Source organism: Chlorocebus sabaeus, chromosome 2 (assembly GCF_047675955.1).
Source record: "Chlorocebus sabaeus isolate Y175 chromosome 2, mChlSab1.0.hap1, whole genome shotgun sequence".
Classification (NCBI taxonomy): domain Eukaryota; kingdom Metazoa; phylum Chordata; class Mammalia; order Primates; family Cercopithecidae; genus Chlorocebus; species Chlorocebus sabaeus.
In genome coordinates, this window is record NC_132905.1 from 59,117,992 (window position 1) to 59,141,884 (window position 23,893).

General features: G+C 40.5%; 1 protein-coding gene across 5 annotated transcripts in view; it reads left to right on the forward strand.

Annotated features, from left to right (window-relative positions):
• The window catches only part of KIZ (kizuna centrosomal protein), a 130,289-nt gene that overhangs the window by 69,889 nt on the left and 36,507 nt on the right, over positions 1 to 23,893 (forward strand). For all 5 annotated transcript variants that reach the window (XM_007961557.3, XM_007961517.3, XM_007961545.3 and 2 more), the window contains one exon: positions 15,933 to 16,026. In XM_007961557.3, the coding sequence (XP_007959748.3) occupies positions 15,933 to 16,026 (94 nt within the window). The remainder of the gene's footprint in view (positions 1 to 15,932; positions 16,027 to 23,893) is intronic.

A 23,893-nucleotide genomic window follows, 5' to 3' on the forward strand; every position in this document is an offset into this window, starting at 1 on the left:
TGAGTTTCCGCACTCAGTCTGTTAGCATTCAGTCATACATACCCTTCTTGGCTAAGCACAGTTCTACACGATTGTCTGTTCTTCGTTGAACTTCAGCATGAAAATGGACAGTCTTCTCAATATCCTTAGGTTTTCATTCTGAAGGCTGCCATGTCACAGAAAACAATGATCAAATAAAATTTGTTGTGTTTTCTTTTGTTAACCTGTTTGTTATAATGGTGTTGACTGTGACCCTTATGATGAGGAAGAATGGGATCACCCCTTCTGCCCCTACACCCTCCACATTCTTTTTTTTTTTTTCTTTAGTAGATATTTAAAGCAGTCACTTTAGGTAGCTGGCTCCATAGTAAGCCCTGGAGATCTGTTATGTATTTTATTTTATTTTATTTATTTTTTTGAGACAGAGTCTCGCTCTGTCACCCAGGTTGGAGTGCAGTGGCGCGATCTTGGCTCACCACAAGCTCTGCCTCCCAGGTTCACGCCATTCTCCTGCCTCAGCCTCCCAAGTAGCTGGGACTACAGGTGCCTGCCACCATGCCCAGCTAATTTTTTTTTTTTTTTTTTTTTTTTTTTTTGTATTTTTAGTAGAGACAGTGTTTCACCGTGTTAGCCAGGATGTTCTCAATATCCTGACCTTGTAATCTGCCCGCCTTGGCCTCCTAAAGTGGTGGGATTACAGGCATGAACCACCACACATGGCCTGTTTCGTATTTTATTTTAAGAGACAGAGTCTTGCTGTGTTGCCCAGCTGGTCTCAAACTCCTGGGTTTAAGCGGTCCTCCCACATTGGCTTCCCAAAGTGCTGGGATTAGAGGCATGAGCCACCATCCTGCGTGCTGTTTATACATCTCAGTTGGAGAACTCAGCCAGTACCCTAGTGACTACACCCTTGTATCGGTGCTGATTTTGGAAGAAACCCAGGGAAGTAAGAGTAAATTTTCCCAATCTTTACCTGCCCGGTCAGGAGGATTTTTTTCAACCTGAAAAAAAACAGAACCCCTGTTCTGTTAAAAGGGTTAAGTTTGGGATCCATAGAATTGTGAAAGAGAGAATGTTACTCATTTCATAAAGGATGTCTGCCACCATTACAAATGATTCTTGGCTGTTAAAAATGGGTGATGGGTTCAGGCGGTTTAAGGGTGGAGGAAAAAATGTGTGATGGGTTCTGTCTTTAAGGGTGGAGGGAAATACCTATTAAAAATTCTCCCAGGCCTTCCAGCTCTTCATTAAGAAACTTTTTTAAAAAGTCATATGGGAGGGGGTTAGTTCTGAATGTTCAAATGTAACAGAATGATGAGGTCTGTTTAGAGGCCTGAGTGGGGAAAAGGCAAGGGTTTTGCTTGTGCAGCCTGTGCTACAATGAAGAGGACCTTAGTGCAGATGGACAGTGCCCTACCAAATGTAGCCCATAATTCAAGCTGTCAGCTTCATCACACTGTTTCCAGGTAAAGAGAAGAAGCCCTTGTTTCCTGGGTAAAGAGAAGGAGCGTTGTTTGCTGACCCCTGGTCCACAGCCTGCCATGGTCGCCCCGCTCTACTGGCCTTTGTGTTGCTGTCCCCTCCTTCCCTCCTTTTTGGCATTGTGCTCCCTTCAAGTGGCCCCCTGGAAGGGACCACCCAGGGGGCTGCACAATGAAGACTGAGGTAGCCACCAAAACACAGGTTTTGTAAGACAGCCCTTTAAAAGAAAAATACTGTTTAACTATGTATGTGTTTGTCCTTTCTACAACTGTTTTGTGTGGCAAACAAAACCCTGTATACAAACTTCACTGTGGCCTCACATACAGCTGTTCCAGCCATCAGGTGTCAGACTTGAGATAGTCGCTTCCAGTTTATTTTCCCAGGACACTAATTCTTGATGTGGTTTCTAGTTACATGCTTAGATTTATGACCAAGAAACGTGATATCAAAACAAGCAAATTGCACTGGCTTTATTAAAGTATTTTATCAGTAGTCCTCAGAGTTGATGGCTGGGCATTGCTCTTGGGTGAAATTTGCCTGTAATGCTGCTTAACAAAAGCTGGCAGCCCGGAATTCAGTTCTCAATAGCCATTTACACGTCTGTAAAAGGATTAGCGCTAGCCAATTGTTACGCTGTTTAAATCTTAATTTGCATCCTTATGGAGGTAGAGCTTCTACAGACCCCTCTGGTTCCCAGTTGAATTTGTGTACCTGTGGATGGGAGAGTCACTAGAGATTTATCTTATTGATGAGGGTGCTAAATTGCTTTGGGATAACTGGTATGCCACAAATACTGAATTAGACTCTCAGGCAAGTTGGCAGGCAATAGTCTGCTTTGGTTCATTCATTATATTTTGTAGCAGTTGTGGTCCTTGAGTATTTGATACCTGGATGCATTCTTCTACATCTGTTCCAAGTAAAAATTTTCATTGGTCTTAGGAGGGTTTTAAATGTTGTTTATTGTAAGCAACAAATTTCCTTGGGAATTATATGCAAAAACCACAACCAGAACGTGATAGTGTTAAAAGTAATCTTTTTCTATCCAGACCATATGTTTTTAAAGATCAAAGCCTTTTTATGTTTAGAATTACCCTGTCAATAGACAATAGATGAAATTGTCTTTTCATAATGTAAAGCTGGAACTACATATCAGTTTCAGATGCTCAGCCTAGGCCTGAGTGAGTTCTGATTGTAAGATGGAGGAGCAGGGAGGTGGACAAGGAGGGAAACTGGCAGGTCAGAAGCATGGCAGGAAGAGAGGGTATTAAAACTACATTAAATGGATGACAACTGATGGAGTTTGGAATGCTTGGTTGGAATGAAAACAAGTCTTGGGACATTTTAATGACCACCTTATCACTAGTTCTACTATTTTTCCCTCATAAAGCATTTGTTCATTTATTCAACAAGTACTTACTAGGTATCCATCTCAGGCATGGTGTTAGCCGCTGAATTTAGTGATATTGCACATGGAGTAAGAAGAATTGTCTTGGTTGCTGAGAGTAGTCAGGATAGTAAATATAATTTAAACAGACTTTGCAGCCTGCAAGTTTTCCATGTAATAGACATGCCAGGCAGAAGGAAAGTAGACACAACTGTTTATAAATAAATATTGCTCTTTTAAGAAACATTAAAGAAATTGAATGCATTGGGTGGAAGGGCTTTTGGGGGACTCCCCAGGAAAGGTTGTTTTGAGCCTGTGGGGAAAGCCAGGCCAGGCATTCCTGGGGAGGTGAGCCACAGCAAAGGCTTTGTATTCCAAGAAAGCAACCACAACTAAATTATTTTTTGTTTTTTAACTTTGGAAAATTTTGAGGCAGTGACTGGATGTTAATTGATCCTCACAGAGGCTAAACAAACCATCATGGTTTAAAAATTAAAATCACTGTGAAATAAGGAAGCCTGTTCATTTTGCTTTAATGTGTCTTTGTATACTTGCTAAAAGAGAACAGAGTAGGGAAGCATCCAGAAAGGAACCTACCTTAGTTGATTTGTACCTGAAAAGAATTTTTAGTATATGAGGTAACCAACAAGTTTGTTTTGTTTTTTGGAGAGGAGGTGGGAGTTGTTTAAAAGAAAAGAAAAAGCAGCCCCAGACTGTTACCAGTATACCAGTAAAAGGAGTTTAGTGAGAGAAGGCAGTAAAGCATCCCGGAGCTCCCTTATCGAGAATGTTTTGGTTTATTCCACTCACAAACCCTCTTTGTTGGGAACTGTCCAACCCCAAGTCCTGCCGGCAGGGAAGGGTACACTGGGATTGGAAGAAGGGAAACCCAGGGCTCCAAGGAGCAGGAGCAGGACGGAAGGTAGGGCCAAACCCATGAGAAGACAGAAGCTGAGTTTCCTAGCCAGTTTTTCTGTGTCACTGGAAAACAATTGGAATTGGAAACAAAGGTTGGCTGCCTTGCCTCTTCCCAGCTGTCTGAATACAGGGTATTCCTGAATTACATGTTCATCACTTAGGGACCACCTCTCCAAATGACACTATTTTGTTGTTCATTTCGGGATTTTTTTTTTTTTTTTTTTTTGCGGTGGGGAGGGTGTTATTTTGTTTGATTATTAGCGACTGGGTTATAATACGTTGCCCAGGCTAGACTCCAACTCCTGGGCTCTAGTGATCCTCCTGCCTCCCCCTTCTGAGTAGCTGGGACTGTAGGCTAAAGCCACCATGCCTGACTTGCTTCTTTTGAAATACAATTTCCTTCCCTAAAATTTTATTCTGGATGTGATCAACTCCAGTGCTCTATGACTCTTCAGTCTCACTAAAAATACAGTAACGACATTTTGTAAAACTTCTAAAAAGTAATATATAAATTATGTAAGTATAAGTTTCCCTGAAAAATGAACTGACAAAAGGCAGATTGATAGGAGAAAAGACTTGGAAAATTTGTTTTGATATGCACAGCACAGGGGAATTACAGGAGAATGATTACCCAGTAACCCACTGGGGTATGAATACTTTTTTACCCTTCTTCATAGGGGAGGGGAGATGGGGAAAGGTGGCAATTTGGGGGATAGTAAATGATTTTTAGGGGAAAACGAATGGACTTGAAGAACATATAGTGCCCTGGGACAAAGTCTGTTTGGCCTGCAGAGTAGACAGTGGTTTGTGAGGAAATCTGTCCAGGTGTGTTGACAGACTTAGTCCTTCCTGCAGTGTAAGTTAAGTTAATAAAAATTCAGAGAAGGGACCATAGGTGATTGTTTTCTTCTTCCAGCAGGTTCAGACTTTAGGCAGGTAAGGGAACTTCAGAGAACAATTGCATCCTGTGCTTTGGGAGAGACAGAGAATTGAAAGACAGGAAGGGGAGTGGGGGAGGGAAGATCAGAGAGACCTTGCATCCCTGCTTCAGCCCAGCATTTCAAAATGCTGTATTTTGGGATATCAGCTTCTGAGCCCCAATGTTGGCAAACTGGTTACTACTTATGATCAGAGATCACCACACCATTTTGAGATTGCTATTCCTTGGAGAAAATAAAATCTGCAAATCAAGCTTATTGTGCTGCAACTGAAACACAAAAATTTAACTCACCGAAAAGATAACAGTGTCAGGAATACGTAAAAGTTATCTGGTAGGGTTAAGGAAAAGTTTATTTTCTGTAGCCCTCATACAGGGTCATTTTTGCCAAGAAGTAATTCTCAGTTTGCAATTCTGAGCATAGCACCTTTTCTCTCTTACTCACTTTAAAAAACCCTGTACCTTAATTTCAGTGTTCCCAATAGCCTGGAGTGGAGTTGTCTCCTAAATTCTGTGTGACTGAAAATGAAGCTAGAAAGCAATTATTTTTAATTTGGCCAAATTTTTTACATTTATTACTTGGTTTAACTGTTGTTGGATAAGTTATGCATCTTTAAAGTGCCATTTGTGTCCACACGTTACTTGTCATTCAGCGGGTTCCTCCACCTGCCAGATCTGACAGAGAACAAGGTGATGGTAGGGCTAGCATGTTGGTGCCAGAGACTGGACACGGATTTCTCAGGCCAGTGTCTTCTAGCTGGAATGATTTTGGCAGGAATGCACATAGAAAAAGGAATTGAGGTCTTGAGTTCTAAAATAGTTTCCGTGTTTTTATGACCCATAGTCTTTAATATTTAATTCCATACAGTGTTTGAATTCTTTAGTTGAGTTCTTTTCAGCAAAATAACTGATGAATATTTTATAAACTAAAGTCTGCTATCTGGGAAGAGCACTGTTAGAAATCCTCAGCATAAACCAGCTCATCTTTTAGTCAGAGAAAGTTCCGAGTTAGAGTAGATCATAAGCGCTGTGCATAGTGCTTGTGGCCAGCTGATTGATCACCCAATACCAAGGGGGAACCCTGGACTGGTGTAACAACAACCATTAGAAAAATACTGTCAGCCAGATGTGGTGGCTTATGTCTGTAATCCCAGAACTTCGGGAGGCCGAGGTGAGAGGATCGCTTGAGCTCAGGAGTTTGAGACCAGCCTGGGCAACAAAGCAAGACCCCATCTCATTTTTATAAAAAAAGAAAACAAACAAACAAAAAAACTTGTAAAGATAAGTGTGTCATATGAATTTCTTTTATCTGGGCTTAAGTTTCAGCTTGTCATTCGACATGTAGTATCATTAAGTTATGTGCTCAGCATTGTGCTGAATGCTATGAGAAATAAAAGTAAAAAATTCAGAGGTACAGTTGCTCTTCTCACCAGGCTTTTGCTCTTGTTGAGAAGACTCAGCAGAGATGACTTAACTATGGAGTAGCACAAGGTAAGAAGGTAAGATGGTGTCTCGTTTGTGCTAAAGAATGCAGGGATAAGAAAGATCCCTATGAGTAAGGTAGTCAGGGAAGCTTCTAGAGGGTCATGAGCTGAGCTAGTCTAAGTAAGCCTGACACTTAGATTGATAAGATCTGCAAAGAACAAAGGTTATCTGGCATTTGTCCTGGCAGGACAATCAAGCATTACTAAGCACTGGCATGCACACCATGGTGGTAGTGAGGGGATGTTGGAGGAGTGCAGATTCTGGTAATAAGTAGGTGCATTCTATGGAAGAATTTAAAAACAATGATAAGACCAGTAAAAGTCAGTCTGCTTTCTGTTGTCACCATTCCTAAGCATGGCAAAGATAAAATATACCTTCCCAGGGAGGGAATCTGCTCCCACTGCAGCATCCACCAGCACCATGGAGTGTCAGCCAGTTTCCAGTATTGCACAGTACTAACCTTTTAGAGGATATCCAAAACATTAAGCCATGGTCCTTGCTCCAGGTTTGCATCCTGGTTTGAGAAGTGGGACTAAAGGGAATCTAAACTTGGAGATCATAAGCTGATGGCTGATGGCCTACATTGGCCTGCAGATGGGTTCTCTTTGTCCCGTCAGTGGATAGGCAACCTTTTGAATTAGTCACCACATTTTAAAAACTGGGAGCTGTTAAATAAAAACAAAACTAGTGATTATAAACTTCCAGCTTCTCTTAAAAACTGAGAAGATTAGGTTCACTAGGACACACACTCCCCAGAGGGAACTTTTGATGGAGGCACTGGCCCCAGTTCTCCACAGCCCCACCCCACCAGCAGCCAGCGTGGTCTCAGTTACCTTTCCTGTAGGCAGCTGAGTGCTCCCCAGGTGAGCAGTAAAACACTGTTTCTTCCTCCCTTGCCTCACCCACTTACTTGCTCTTCCTCTGCCACCTACAACACAAGGTCAGTCTCCTGACTGGTCTCTGGGCCTGAGGTCTCTCTCCTCACCAACTCCATCCTTGCAGGGCTGCCAGGCTAACCCTCTGAAAAACACTGCTTTCGAGAAACCAGCAATGACTCAGAAATCCACAAGCCTGTTGCTGTATTCTTTCCAGAGTTTCATATTGAATTTAATTTTCCATTGCTATCCTACTATCACCAGCAGCAGCCCCTACCCAGCCAAACTTGTCTCCCTTGCTGGTCCCCACACCACTCTTACCCTGCCATTTCCCATCACCTTTGCCTGTGTCTCTCCTTAGTTTCAAATGTCATCTCCCCTCCTCCGTAAAACCTGCCTGGCTCAAGTTCCTCCTCCTCCTCAGTGAAGCCCCTGGGCCTCCAGTGATCTCTCTGTGTCTTCACTGCTTCATAATTCCTGATTGTCTGATGGCCTGCCATGTGCCTGTCACCATTGATTACAGGCTCTCTTTTACTGCCCTGAAATTGGCTCACCATTAGGGGAACCTCTTAAGGGCGGGTGTTGTTCTGGGAATTGAGTGATGACAAGATATAGTCTTCCAGGAAGAATTAGGATCCAGATTTTCCCTAGGCAATAAGAGGTATTCACAGGTACTATAAGTCAGATAGGCCTGAAGTCTGGAAGCTTTGGGACAGCAGAACCCAGGAGTGAAGGGCCCAACTCAGGGTCTGAACTATAAGAACTAAGAATCCAGGCTTAGAGTTTAGACAGAAGCTTGGGAATTGGCAAGGAGCTGGAGCACCAACAGTGTGGATAAGAGTCAGGAATAGCACTTGAATCCTGTGAGCCTGTTATTACTTCCTTCCCAGCATAAAGATACACTTCACCGTAGGGGTAGGCCTGAGTCTGCAGTTGTCACTCACCCTTCAACAGACCACGTCTACTTCATCCTTATCACATCAGGCACATAGTCATCAACTAGGTCCAGTAACTTCACCAACTGTAGTGCTATTTACAAATTAGTACTTCGCAAATAACATATTGATTTATAAGTTGCTTTGTAACTAATCTTCATTTTCTTTTTGGGGTATGTGTTGAATATTCCTAACTACAAATGTGAACAGCGCCTTTAAAGTAGAAACACTGTTTTGTCTTTTATATCTTCTCCTATAGCTTTTTAGAATCATGCATCCCCCAAAATAGACATTTTTTTAAAGATGGTAACTAACCAATCTGTTTGAAGGCTACTGTGATACAATGGTAGACCTAACCTAAAACAGTGACCAAATTTTTAGACTCTTATCACTTACTCAATAGACTGGATATAGATAATAAAAGATAAATCCCTCTTTCCATACCTTCCTATCCTGATTAAGAATAAAGAAAATTTTACTGCAATAGGATCTGAATGGAAAAATAATAGTCATCTTTCTACGTTTGGAAATAGAGGACGTAACCTATACTTCAGCCAGAAGTTTTCAATTTCTTAGCAGTGACAATTTAAGTAAATTTCATATGAGTTGTGGGGATCTAACTTTGTTATGATTGACAATATAAAATTAGCCCTTTCTGCTGTTAAGATTATCTAGCATACCTATCATTCAGGTGGAATGTGGAACGAGATTGCCCAGCTGTGGATTTGAACATCATTAAAGTCAACAAAGGGTTAAAAGTTACTTCCTCTGATGGATTTAAAATTGCCGCATACACACAAACAAGTTTTTCAAACTGCCCCATTTTATATCTTTGTTGAGAGACAGTATAGCTGCTGCATTTTAATGTCCAGATTATATTACAGATATATTTCAGTAAACCATGAAGAACCACCATAGATTCTAGAAGCTGACGATCTGTGCTTAAATAAGCATCTCCTGCAGCACCTTTTTTATTTTATAGGCTCTGTAATCACAGTGACATTCTGAAAGAAGACCTTGAAGCTCACAGAGAAGCTGTCCTTCATCAGCTTCCAGGACTGCTACCTGGGGTGGCAGCTATGAAAAGCAAGTCAAGTCTTACTGGCTTGACATCCTCTTATTAAAGTTGCAATCCTCTTATTAAAATACATCTGCACTGTTTACTAGCAGAGAACAGATTATTACTCAGGAGTGGTCAGTAGATGCATGTCTGTGAAAGCCCCTCTGAAGGGACCTTGTTTGGCTGGCCGAGCGACTGAGTGGCTTTGGGTCTGCTTAGCCTACACATAGCGCCGTCTTCCTCACCTGTCATGTGCCACTTAGGCTGTTTTATGTTAAAAATATAAATAGGGAGGATATTTAGAGGATTCCGCTTAAATCTAGTACACACTGGATTCTCTCAAAGGGTGGATGGAAATCAGGATAATAGTCTTTAAAGAGACCTTGTCACAAGAAAACGTCACTGGATTAAGTGGCTGTGTTTTTACATTACCTTCTGCATCTGTACTAGTAATCTTGAACCTATGGGAAATGCTGGAAATGACCTTCCTGGTCAGTAGCTTTTCAACCTAAGGCAGTAAAGGACAATGCAAGAAAACCCTCTTGCAGTTTTTATCATGCAGAATAAAAACCGGTCTTAAAATAATCCTTTACAACGTAGTGGAAGAAGCTGGGTTGGGAGGAGTCCTTCTACGCTCTCTAGGTCATTTGGTGATTCTGTCTTAGAAGGCTCTTTAACGAATCTCCCGTTTCTTTCTCACTGCATTTTGTATCTGTTTATATACTATTTGGCATAAACCACAGTTGTGGTGTGTAGCATGGGAAGGATATATGCATTTATAATTCTCTGTGCAAACTGAGTTGTTTAAAAAAAGGATTCATTTTGTGACTCTCTTAACCTAGGCTGCCAAACTGCGATTATGGGTGATAAGCCATGATGTCTGCACCTACTAGACTAATGATTGTTAGACTTTCTCAGCATTCATAATAGAGCATTGATTTCCATTATGAAAGGTTGTGTTTTACATGACTATTGATCTACGGTTACGTGTAAATCAGTCTTCCAGAAGAAATGATCCTTCTTTGTGACCACCACAAATTTTAAAATTAATATCTGGAGTCTTCAAAACTGTTTCTTTACCACAATCATTTTTTGGAGCCAGATAAAGAAGTCAGGAATGTTTTCTGCTGTCAGCATTATGTTCTGCTACAGTTAGAATTGCTGTATATGTTGTGACTGGGGGTGCTGTTTAACGCACACTCATTATCACTGGTTCACTGTCTAGCCTTGAAAAAAGTGCCAAGTGTTTGTGACCTTTGAGAGACGGTAGTCAGGTCTTTAAACACAGATTCTTCCTAATGGATTTTAGTCGCCGGACTCCCCCGCTGCCCTCCTTGTTCTGGCTTCCTCTGTGCCCCTTAGCACCCAGAAGTCCCTGCTGGGAACCCCAAGTCTAAGTGAAATAGACCTGTCTGCTTTGTGATCGTCACCTGGCCAGTTTGATCAACCATTGCAGAAACACTGGTTTGGAGAGAATGATTTATTCTTATTCTTTAATGGTTAATAACTCTGGTGTCATAGAATTCTTTTTTCTTTTTTTTTAAGACAGAATCTTGCTCTATCGCCCAGGCTGGAGTGCTGTGGAGTGATCTTGGCTTACTGCAACCTCTGCCTCCTGAGCTCAGGAGATTCTTGTGTCTCAGCCTCCTGAGTAGCTGGGATTACAGGTGTGCACCGACACACCCTGCTAATTTTTTGTATTTTGGTAGACACGTTGACCAGGCTGGTCTTGAACTGCTGGCCTCAAGTGATCCACCCACCTCTGCCTCCCAAAGTGCTGGGATTACAGGCATGAGCCATCACACCCAGCCTGGTGTCATAGAATTCCAATCCAGGCAGGGTGGAAAGGCTTTGACTGGTTACATAATCCTTAAAGGAGTATTTGGTGTAGCAGCAGCTCACATCTGTCTCTTTAATCTTGATCTGTAAAATGAGACATCTGCCCCCATAGCATACTCTAGAGCAGCAGTCCCCAACCTTTTTGGCACCAGGGACTGGTTTCATGGAAGACAGTTTTTCCATGGACCGGGGTTAGGGAGGTGTGAGCGGGGGCAGGTTTCAGGATGGTTCAAGTACATTACATTTATTGTGCACTTTATTATTATTACGTTTTAATAGATAATAACATAATTATACAATTCACCATAATAGAAAATTAGCGGGAACCTTGAGCTTGTTTTCCTGCAACTAGATGGTCACGTTTGGGGGTGATGGGAGACAGTGACAGATCATCAGGCATTAGATTCTCATAAGGAACATGCAACCTAGCTCCCTTGTATGCACAGTTCACAATAGGGTTCGTGCTCCTATAAGAATCTAATGCTCCCTGTGATCTGACAGGAGGCGGAGCTCATGCTTCACCCTCCTGCCACTCACCTCCTGCTTTGTGGCCCAGTTCCTAGCAGACCACATATCAGTACCAGTCTGTGGCCTAGGCGTTGGGACACCTGCTCTAGAAGATAATGTGAAGATTTCTGAATTCCTGCTCACAAAATGAAGCATCTTAAGAGAAAAAAGAACAAACCACTCTCGTCATCATTATTGATTTATGTTATATCAAGGATTAAGACCTTCATATGGGCCAGGTGGCTTATACCTGTAATCTCAGCACTCTGGGAGGCTGAGGCAGATGGATTGCTTGAGCTCAGGAGTTCGAGACCAGCCTGGGCAACATGGCGAAACCCCATCTCTACAAAAAATACAAAAAAATTAGCAAGGTGTGGTGGCACACACGTATGGTCTTAGCTACTCAGGAGGCTGAGGCGGGAGGATCGCTTGAGCCCAGGATGTCAAGGCTGCAGTGAGCTGTGATTGTGCCACTGCACTCCAGCCTGGGTGACACAGCAAGATGCTGTCTCAAAAAAAAATATATAACAAAAAGTCATATGCAAGGTTTACTATTATCATATGGAAGACCAAGGTATTGTTTTTGACAATTACGAATTACAAAAATATAATTCATGTTATTTAGAGAAATTGATTTTAAAATTGCTCATTATTGTCTTCTGGAAAACATTTTAATATAAAAATGATTAATAAGTAGTTTTATGAGAAACATAATGAGACTATCCATTTATTTTTTTCCAGGTGCAACTAGTTGTCTATATTAGTGGCAACCTTCAGATACAGTTTCCCAATTGTGTTCTCATGCTTATACTAAAAAATTGAGTCAGCTTTGTATTGTTTGGATTATAGTATATAAAAATCTCTATTTTAGTCTGCCTGTGTTCAGAATAAAATTCAGGGTATTTATTACTCTGCATTTAAAGTTAAGAAATGCTGATAGATTTGTTTAAATTTCACTTTTCTGATTGGAAGCCTTTTCAAGTACATGCAATTAATTATGGACAATTTAAACTATATTCCTTTATTACATTTTTAATTAAAGAACTACCTGACATTAAACTTTGTTTTTTTATGTGTCATCAATGTTATAAATTTTCCAACGTAAAGTAGAAAAAACAGAAAAATCTCCTTTAAATCCTTTGTACCACTTTGTACATTTTCTGATGTGGTATGTTTTTGTAGAGCCATGGGCAAAGCTCCATTTAAGGAAGCCATGGCTCTTGCACTTCTTACCTGATCTATCCCAAAAGAAATCTGCAAGTCAGCTTGCTTTTGTGCTTTAAGGGTTGCCTTAGTTGTTCAGAAGTCACAAACCCTAGGTGCTGTGCCTCCTTCAACAGCTGATTTTCTGTTTGACTTGCACAAGTCAATTAATCGATGTTGTCCTTATGTGGGAAATAAGTATAATAATTATAGGAAACCTTAGCTCGTTTTTCATGCTAGGACCCAAAGGGTAGATGCAATTGGGTGGTGTATTAGTAACAAGAGTCTTGTCTTGGTTTTGCTACTTCAGAAAATCATGTGTATTGGACACCAGAGGGACTGTTCTTTGATAATTTGACTCACTTAGTTGATAATTTGACTCACTTAGCTGTTTAACTAATTTAATTTATCCTAATTAAACTTGCTTTCAAACAAGAAGCATAGTTGACTTACTTACTATAATAAATATACCTGCTGAATGGGCTAGAATTTGCTGATGACTAGTCAGTGCATTTTCCCAGCAGGGCAGTCTGTTAAGAAACCAAATATAGATGCAAAGGTCAAAACAAAGGAATTGGGTAGTTTAATGACATCATTGAGGTACGGTGGTAACCAAGAAAGGCAAGTTGCTGAAAAGTCTTTCTGTCAAACTAGTCAGAAGCCTTAGAATCAAAGGATTCCAATGATTCATCTCACCTTATTCAAGTCCTGAAAAAATAGGGTTAGGTCAGGCACAAGTTATGACAATTAAGATTTATCAAGGAAGGTTCTGAACTGTACCTAGACTTACTTCTTTTTCCAGAGATTTTATTACGAAATTTTTCAAACATACAGAAAAGTGAAAGGAATCATACAGTGGATATCCGTATATACACCACCCAGATTGTACTCCTGACATTTTATTGCACTCTTATATTTGTTTATCCATCCTTCCATCAATCTCTTATTTTTATACATTTCTAAGTAAGTTGCAGACACTAATATACACTTAACTTTTTACGTTGACATTTTTGAACATTTGAAGTCTCATATACCCATTACTCAGACCCACCAACTGTTCCCATTTCATCAGTCTTGTTTTCTCTCTTTCCCTAACGCTTTTTTTCTTGAGTAGTTTAAAACAGACAACATATCATTTCACTCACAAATACTTATATCTCTAACATATAAGGATTTAAAATACTATCATTTAACATAACCAACAAAATTCTTCAGTTTATGTAATACCTAGTCCTTGTCAGTTTGCCTTGCTTATCTGAAAAAATGTTTTTCTATATTTGTTTTATTTGAATCAGAGTTCAAATAAGGTCCACGTATTACAATTGGCTATGTCTCTGAAATCTCTTTTAATTTTGTAACATTCCCTCCCTCCTTTTTTTATAGTATTGATTTGTTGAAGGAAATGGGTCACTTATCCTGGAGAATTTACATGCTCTATTTGGTTGGTATGTTTAACCAGTTCCTCTTTACTCTTTATTACCTGTAAACTGGTGGTTAGATCCAAATGTGTGATTAAGTTCCAGGCCAGTTATTTTGGCAAGAAAATGTCATGGGTGGTGCTGGTACTTAAAATTGGGCAGCACATGATGCGTGGTCACCCCGTGGCTAGTGATACTAAGACCGATCTGTGGGTTCAAATGTCGGAAGGTTGATAACTCCGGTACAGAAGTTTACTATTATGTAATTTTCACAACATTATGACCATTTCCTAGATACATTCATTAATTTGGACTTACAAAATGGTGACTTTTCTAATTTGATCATTTCTTCTGCGTTTATTGGAAGAACTTTTCCTTATCAGCTACTTGGTGACTCTGAAATGTATTTTTTGACCACAAAAGCAGGATAAATGCTTTATTCTATTTCTTTATTTACCAATTTGCAGAATAATGAATTGTTGCCCTACCAACCTCCAAAGGTTTTACAGTTTATTTTTATTTTGTCTTTATTGTGGTTTAAAAAAACATAAAATTAGCCATCTTAACCATTTTCAACTGTACAGTTCAGTAGTGTTAAATATCTTTACTTTGTTGTACAACAGATCTCCAGAACATTTTCATCATATAAAATGGAAAATCTATACACATTAAACAACTCCTCATTTTCCCTTCCCCCCAGGCCCCAGCACCCACCATTCAACTTCTGTCTTTATGAATTTGACTGTTCTAGGTACCTCATGTAAGTGGGATCATACAGTATTTGTCCTTTTCTGATTGGCTTATTTCACTTAGCACAATGCCCTTAAGATTCATCTATGTTGTAGTATGTGACAGGATTTCCTTTTAAGGCTGAATCCAAAGGTTTTTATTTTTATTTTTTAAATTTTATTTATTTATTTTTAGATGAACTCAAGGATTTTCATGTATTCCCTGTGTTTCAGTCCATTGCAGTCAGTATCCTTTTGGGGCTGAAATCGTCCCATCATTGACAGTGGGAGCTTCCTCAAGATATCCCCTCCCCACCTTCAGTTCTTTTGATACAACTTTGAGAGCTTCCTTGCTTTCTGGTACCCACAAGATGTTTCAGGTTCATCTTGTGCGTTCTGCCCCAGACTTGAATAGGGCATTTCTTTAATGAACTCTGGTTCCTTTTAGTATATAAATACCACAGCCTGGGTAGCAGTATAGGCTTACTTTTTAACGCTTTCCTAATATCTTAATTTTTAAAAAACTGTAAGTAGACCATGGTAAGAGTGTAACAAAACAACTGCTGTCGAGATGAAAATGTGATCTTTTTCTCTTGACTACATGTGGAAGACTGACCATCTATGCAGTGATTCAAAACCATTGTACTTTAGAATCACTCTGTGAGCCTTAAAAATCCCACTGACCAGACCAGGCCTGGTGACTCACACCTATAATCTCAGCACTTTGGGAGACCGAGGCAGGTGGACTGCTTGAGCCCAGGAGTTTATGACCAGCCTGAGCAACATGATGAAAGCCAGTCTCTTGACCCAGTCTCTAAATAAAGAAATAGATTAAAATTTTAAAATAAATTTTTTAAAAAGCCCACTGGCCAAGCCGCACCCCAGACCATTTTTCCTGGACTCTGTAGAGGTGACCCCAGGCACCCAGATTGTGCAGAACTCACCAGGTGGTTCTGTGTGCAGCAAAAGGTGAGAATACTCACTTAGCAATGAAATAACCAAAGTTTTTAAAAGTTAAAAAAAAAATGATACTTGTACTCAAAGCTCACGTAGTCAAGAATATGTTGAGTTCCAGACTTTTCTGGATAAACCATCTTCTACTAACATAATTGAGGCCCTTAAAAAAGTAGGAATCTTATAATATTACAAATCTATAGTGAGTGTCCTGTTTCTGTTTTATAGACCTGGACAAGCACCAGACTCAGGCGTACCGAGGGCACTGGTGGGTCAGCATGTTGCCACCTTGAAAGAACATGATAATTCTCTCAAAGAAGAGGTAGGTAGCTAAACTGTCTGAAGTTTTCCCAGTCACAAATGTGGATCACAGAGCAAGGTTAGTAATTTTTATTTAAAAAAGAAAGAAAAAGAAAAGTTTTGGCCAGGTGTGGTGGCTCACGCCTGTAATCCCAGCACTTTGGGATGCCGAGGCAAGCAGATCACGAGCTTAAGAGATCAAGACCATTCTGGCCAACATGGTGAAACCCCGTGTCTACTGAAAGTACAAAAATTAGCTGGATATGGTGGCATGTGCCTGTAGTCCCAGCTACTTGGGAGGCTGAGGCAGGAGAATTGCTTGAACCCAGGAGGCGGAGGTTGCAGAGAGCCAAGATCACGCCACTGCACTCCAGCCTGGGTGACAGAGTGAGACACTATCTCAAAAAAAAAAAAAAGTTTCCAGATGTGCCAGTTATTCATTTGAGGAAATGTTATGTATTTGAAAAAAACAACGATAAGAAAAGTAGTAAGTGAGGTTTTGTGGTTGGTTGGTTTTTAACTTTCTGACCTCAGGCCTTTTGCAGAATGTTTTATGTAGGAATTCATTTTCCAAGAAATTTCAAAGCGTCTTATAACACTCTGGTTTTTCATCTCCACTCCATACTTTAGAAATACTGTATAGTCATTCATGTCAATTCAGCAAATACCTATCGATCCATTACTGTACACAGATATCAGTCCAGATCCGTTGGAAGGAAAGAGACAAATAAAATGTGCCCCCCGCCTTCCTTCTGGGGTGTGACATCATGGGATGCATGTAATAAGAAAATGGCAAAAATACAGGCTTTCAGGAAAGAGAGCCAAGCCAAGACTCCTGGAGAAGCAAGGAAGGCAGAGGTCATGATGGAGGGAGTACAGGGGTGTGAGAGGTGATCCTTAAAAGATAGGCTTTTGACGGTATGAGTTGGCAGAGGGGGCAGAGGAGACAAGAAATGGCAGCTGTGAGCCAGAGAGCACACTGGGAAACCCAACACATACTCAGGCAACAGAGCCATCCTGAGGCTGAAGCGAGGACTCAAGTCTGGGGATGGTGAGAAGGAGCACAAGAAGCAGTTGCTGGCCATGGTGTGCAGCATCCAACACCAGGCCAGGGAGACTGTGTTTAGTTTTGTAGCTTTTGAAAAGCCACTGGAGCTTTTTGAACAGAGCTGTGATAGGAGTTCTGCAGTGCCTTAGGGAATTTCATGTTTGGTTTGGGACTGAGACATTGAAAGGAGGGAACCCTGCAGTGTTTCAGGCAAGAGGAAGGAGAGGCCTTGGGAGCTGGTGCCAAGAGAGAATTTGAAGATGCTGAACAGAACATGGAAATGGATGGAGCAAGTTCCCAAGGAAATTATGAGGGGAGGAACCAGAAGCCCAAGTTTAGAGCATGTCCATTGGCATATTCCTTCCTCATTCCCTAGAAAAGTCACATTCAGGGAAACAGACTTCTAGGTTGAACATCTTGGGAATGTGTCTTATTTCGAATCATGTTTTTTCATCTTTATATATAATATAGGATAATCTGGCTTTGATTCTTTTTAAGGTGTTTTTAAAATTATTGTCATGCTCATAGTTCAAGGATTATATACCTGCACCTTCTGGAGTCAAGCTTTGCTGCCTCTGTCTTGAAGTCACATGCCCACGTGGCTGTGCCATCTAGAGCCTCTGGCATTCCCCCTCCAGCCTTCCAGAGCACCTTCAGTCCTCCTCAGACCCCTCTTTTCTTGCTGCTGCAATTAAGAGAGTAGTAGGACTTTTTTTTTTATAGCATTTCAAACATGCATATATTCAGTGATAGGACAGACCCACTAATCCCATGCCCACAACCCAAATTCACATGTGTTGTTACCGTTGCACCATATTTGTTTCCGACCCCCTCCTCCTCCTCTTCCTCCTTTCCCCCATCTTCGTACCCCCCTTCTCCCTTCTTTCCTCCCCTCACTTCACCCACCTTCCTTCTCTTCTGCTCTTTCTCTCTTCTCCCTCTTCTCAAACTTCCTTCCCTCCCCCTTCCCCCTATTCCTTAGGGGGAAGAAATAAATTATTACAAAGATAGGTACAGCCCCCTGTACGCTTCTCACAGATTTCATGCCCCTTTTCAAAGATAACCTAGATCCGTTCGTTCTTTGCTGATGAACGTAGATCTTTTTCGTTTGCTTCCTTTTTTGTTTGTTCGTTTTTTCAAGACAGAGTCTCGCTCTGTTGCCCAGGCTGGAGTGCAGTGGCGCGATCTCGGCTCACTGCAACTGAGGCTCACGCCTCCCGGGTTCAAGTGATTCTCCTTCCTCAGCCTCCCAAGTAGCTGGGACTACAGGCATGTGCCACCATGCCCGGCTGATTTTTTTGTGTTTTTAGTAGAGACAGGGTTTCACCATGTTGGCCAGGCTGTCTCGAACTCCTGACCTTGGGCGATCCACGCCCCTCCCTCAGTCTCCCAAAGTGCTGAGATTACAGGTGTGAGCCACCATGCCCAGCTGATGAACATAGATCTTAAGAAAGATACTGTTTGGGTTTTATTGTCCCTTTGAGTTAGCACTGTCTTGTAACAACATTATTTTCCATGCTTGTTCACTGCAAGTACATCACATCTTAGGCATTTTAAGGGTAAAATAAGTGTTGGTCAGTTGTCCTTTGCTATCCAATCTTTTTTTTTTTTTTTAATGATATTGTTTATATTAGAAAACATAGTCCAAGTCCTAAACAACCAATCTACTCAATTTTTCCAATAATGGGAGGGGTTGCTGTCCAATTAATACCTAATGAATCAAATTATATTGTGCTTCCCCAATAGATCTTTGTTCCTTTTTAAATCATTCTGATCTCATTTTAGGGACAATCGTAAAAATTACCAATAGATTAATGACAAAATCTATCCTTAAAAATGGAAGTAGGCTGGACGCGGTGGCTCACACCTGTAATCCCAGCACTTTGGGAGGCTGAGGTGGGTGGATCACAAGGTCAGGAGATCGAGACCATCTTAGCTAACACGGTGAAACCTTGTCTCTACTAAAAATGCAAAACATTAGCTGGGTGTGGTGGCAGACACCTGTAGTCCCAGCTACTGAGGAGGCCGAGACAGGAGAATGGTGTGAACCTGGGAGGCGGAGCTTGCAGTGAGCAGAGATTGCCCCTCTGCACTCCAGCCTGGGTGACAGAGCAAGACTCTGTCTCAAAAAAAAAAAAAAAAAAAAAGGAAGTAAACAGGTAATTTCCCATCCAGTTAAGTTGTGAGTGAAGAACAATATTATTTGGGACTGAAGAACAGTCCCAAAGAACAATATTACCAAAATGATGCAGGCGGGGCACGCTTTGTGAACTGAAGGACAAAATGCTTTTGTGAGTCCTAAAACTGTTTTGGTTTACATGTCATGCTTTTCTGATTAGTAAACTAAAGTGTCTTTCTTTGAATTGTTTCTGTGTATTGAAACCATCTACATATTTAGTAAATACTACGGGTTAAATCTCTCTCTTTAGATAAAATCTTAAAAGTAAGTGATTTTCAAAATTTAAAAAAGCTCTACTAGAAACTACTTGGTTAAGAGTCTAATGAAACTCAGAAATATTTACTTTGATCTCTTGGGTAAATGGCTAATTAAAAAGCCGCATGTAAATGATGTTTACCTGTGGTTCCCTGTGCTGTCAGCCCGAGTCAATCCCTTCTCTTGAGTAAATACATCATCAAAGCCGCAGAAACGCAGATTATGTTCCCTGGAGACCAGATAAGGTCTGCAGTGCCCACATAACCTATTAGGCAATTACATAATTGAACTGCCTGCTTTTAAATCAGAAAAATTTGTAATTACTTTTTGTGGAGAAAAAGATGAGTTGGGTACTTCATTAAAATACAAGGTGCCTTAATATTAGTTTTCTCCCAAGTGATGTCTATTTCCGCCCTGGAGAACTTTGTCATAGCAGAGCAATCTGCTGGTGACACTCATAGAGTAGATTGGGTCCTGCCCCCCACCATACACACAAACCAGTTTTATTCACCAGGAAGATGCTTTCCCCAAATGCTGGACTGTTTTCTTGTTCTTATCTCCTGAAGACTCATTTGCTGGGTTATATGAATATCTTCCCATTTAAAAAAAAATTGCTATACAGGTAAAATCCCTTCATTCCCTTTAATGTAGAACTTAAGTGTTGATGCTTGCATTTCTCTTTAAACACCGAGAAGTTACTTCCATTGTCCAAGAGGAATATTGTTGAACCTTGAGGAAGAGTCAGTTAAATCTGCATACTAGGGGAAAATATCATCTGCTGTCCGTATCCATGATTTTTAATTCTTTTGCTTTTCTGTATCTGTGTTAGTAGCACTGGTTTGCATATAGAAGGGAATTTAATTTTATCAGATGCATTTACATTCATTTTCTCTTTGTATTGGTACCACCGATAGCAGAAATTGGATTTCTTTAGAGCTAGCATATGTTTTCTTTTAAAAACAAACATTAAAAAAAAATCTTGAAATAGTAAGATAAACAAAAAGAAAACTGGCCTTTATCCTACTATTCTACTATTTATATATAACCTGTTAACATTATGGTGTATGTTTTTTAATATTTAATATATTGATATGGGAGGCTGAGGTTGGTGGATCACCTGAGGTCAGGAGTTCAAGACCAGCCTGACCAACATGGTAAAAGCCCATCTTTACTAAAAATAGAAAAATTAGCCAGGTGTAATAGCACACACCTGTAATGCCAGCTACTTGGGAGGCTTAGGCACAAGCATTGCTTGAACCTGGGAGGCAGAGGTTGCAGTGAGCTGAGATCGCACCACTGCACTCCAGCCTGGGTGACAGAGCGAGACTCTGTTTTAAAAAATAATAATAATAATTAATACATTGAAAAACGTAGGTTGCATTATTTGTATACATAACCTTGTGTTTTTTTTACCCCCATTTGCTGCAAAGTGAACTCTTTCATACCATTACATGTTCTATTTATATCCTTTCAAATGGCTTTACAGAGGTCCCCTGTCCACTGTCACTTCAGTCATTTACCTGTTGTTCAACATTTGTTTCTAATTTTTCCTCTAGTAAAAAAGTTTCAGAGAATATCTGTGCAATTCAGATTTTACAAATATCTATAATATTTTCTTAGAATGAATTCCTAGATGTAGAATTACTAGGTCAAAAGGTGGGTATATCTTTCAGGCTTTTGCTATGCATGGCCAGATCTCACTCTGGAAGGGTCATCAGAGTTACCAGTAATGGATGAAAATAACATTTCTCTGAGTTCTTTATGAAACTAGATACTATCAACTTTTTTTTTTAGGGGCACCAATTTGAGAGATGAAAATGACATCCAATTTTTTTTTGTTCGTTTGACCTTCTTATTACAATTGAGGTCGAACTTTTTCTCTACCTATTTATTAGCTATTTGTATTTCTTTTATCATAATCTGCCAGCTCATGTTCTTTGCTCATTTTTCTATTAGGGTAGTAATATTTTTTCTTACTGACTTGCAAAAACTTTTTAAATATAAATTTGGAGATTTTGTTACTATCTTTTTAGCAATTTAATTTTTGTCTTTTAATTTTCTTAATGGTGTTTTGGACACAATGTCTTTTCTATTAATATCTTACATCTGTCTGTTTATACATTTGAATATCACAACCGTTAAGTTTTTTGATATAATTTAAGAGTCAGCCTAGATGATTCTTGGGGTTCTAGACATAGCAAGATTAATATTTAAACTGAACATGGAGGAAACTTCTAGTAGAACTGGGCTAATAAAGGAATAGTACTGTAGGTATAATTCATAGAATGGTTTATCTGCCATAATGTCTGAAATATGGAAGTATCAATATCAGTCATTCCACAAATAGTGTGTGCCCTGGCATTTAATTTCCAAGCCCTTTCTCCTGGCTCCTGGGAAGGCTGAAAAGTGAAGAGATGGTTTGTTGGTACTGACTTAGGCTTCAGACTGCTGAGAACAATGAAACGATCTCTAGTTTTCTCTTCTGGGCTCCAAAAAGAGAGCCTTTATTAGTAACAGGTAAGTTGAAACCCATGCATAGTTCATTCATAAGCACTATCAGAAAGCCTGTGGTAAAATTGTTGTCTAGTGACATTTTTTCCGAGAATTAGCTCCAATTTGCAGAACCTATTTAGTCCCAGCATGAGATGTCATAAAGCAACCTGTTAACTGTTCTCTGAGCTTCTCTATGTGTTAGTGTCATCAGTCTCAGACTGCAAACTCCTTCAAATTGGAGGTTTCCTTAGAAATACACTTTTCTGGAACATCTGCAAGCAGTACATCTTGAAAATGTATTACAGATGTTTTCCTGACTGCAGAAGTTTGTGTTTGCCAGGCGCAGTGGTTTACGCCTATAATCCCAGCACTTTGGGAGGCCAAGGAATACAGATCACCTGAGGACAGGAGTTCGAGACCAGCCTGGCCAACATGGTGAAACCCCACCTCTACTAAAAATACAGAAATTAGCCTGATGTGGTGACACACGCCTGTAATCCCAGCTACTTGGGAGGCTGAGGCACAAGAATCACTTGAACCTGGGAGGTGGAGGTTGCAGTGAGCCAAGATCCCACCACTGCACTCCAGCCTGGGCAAGAGAGCGAGACTGTCTCAAAACAAAGTTGTTTTTGACTAGAAATCTGTGATCTATCCTTGTCTCTCCTTGTCTGAGACTAACTTTTGTCTTCATCCCTGCTTATCATCTTTGAGAAATTATCTGTGGAATTATCTTAAAAGATAGGTTGTTTTGTAAACATTTCTATCAAAAAAGTAACGGAAATCCTGGAGATAAGTATTGAGTAGTGAAGATAAATGCGATAAAATACAGATAGTCCCTGACTTCCAATGGTTCAACTTACATTTTTTTGATTTTATAGTAGTGTGAAAGTGATAGGCATTCAGTGGAAACCATACTGCAAGTACCCATAGAGCACTTCTGTCTTTCTTTTTTAGTACAGTATCCAACAAATTACATGTGAAAATCAACATTTTATTATAAAATAGGCTTTGTGTTAAATGATTTTAGCCATCTGTAGGCTAATGTAAGTGTTCTGAGCAGTTTAAGGCAGGCAAAGCTAAACTGTGATGTTCAGTAGGTTAAGTGTGTTAAATACATTTCTGACTTACAATTTTTTCGACTTGTGGGTTTATTGGATGTAACTCCTTCATAAACTTAAGGAGTGTCTGTGTACAAAGTAAATTAAACTAGCAGTGCAGTGTGCCCACCACATTATTTACCTCACCGTGGAAAAGAGGGCTTAGCGCAGAACTGTTGGCAATGGCGGTATTCTTGTCAAGCATACAAGGACTCATTAGAAAGATGTTTGTAGTAGATTCCAGAAACAGGTGCAGCGCAGTGGTCTGTGTAGGCAGTTGGGATGGGGGCGGTGATGGGAACCAACCTTGGCCTGGCCTTCAAGGGCAGGACCCTATGCCTTCCCCCTACTCTGCAGAAATGGGAATACTGAGCAAGTCATCCCAACAGAGTTATCACAGTGGAGTGAAATCCAGGGACTAGTTTCTAGAAATAGAGGAAAAGCCCCTGGTCACTAGAACTGCACCACAGAAAGGGCCTGGCTGCAAGGCTAACTTGACACCAAGTTCTTTGGCCAGGGGGACTAGAACTCCTTAAATCCCCCTAATCAGCTACTCCAGCTCCTAGGGTAGACCATGGGTCCAGGAGGTTAGCCAGTACTAGGGAGGGCAGAAGGCAAGAACCCTGCAGGGATGTCAGGACTAAAGGCGGTTGCTTTAAAGTGTCTGAAATGCCGAATATGCAAGGCCAGACCTTCCATGCTCTGCTTTAGTGAGTTTCCCTGTCAGAGTGTCTTTGCCTTCTTTCATGTTAATCACAAGGAAGGTTATTTTTTCCACCTTGTTCACTGGATAGTTACGCTGTTACCACTTCACTCT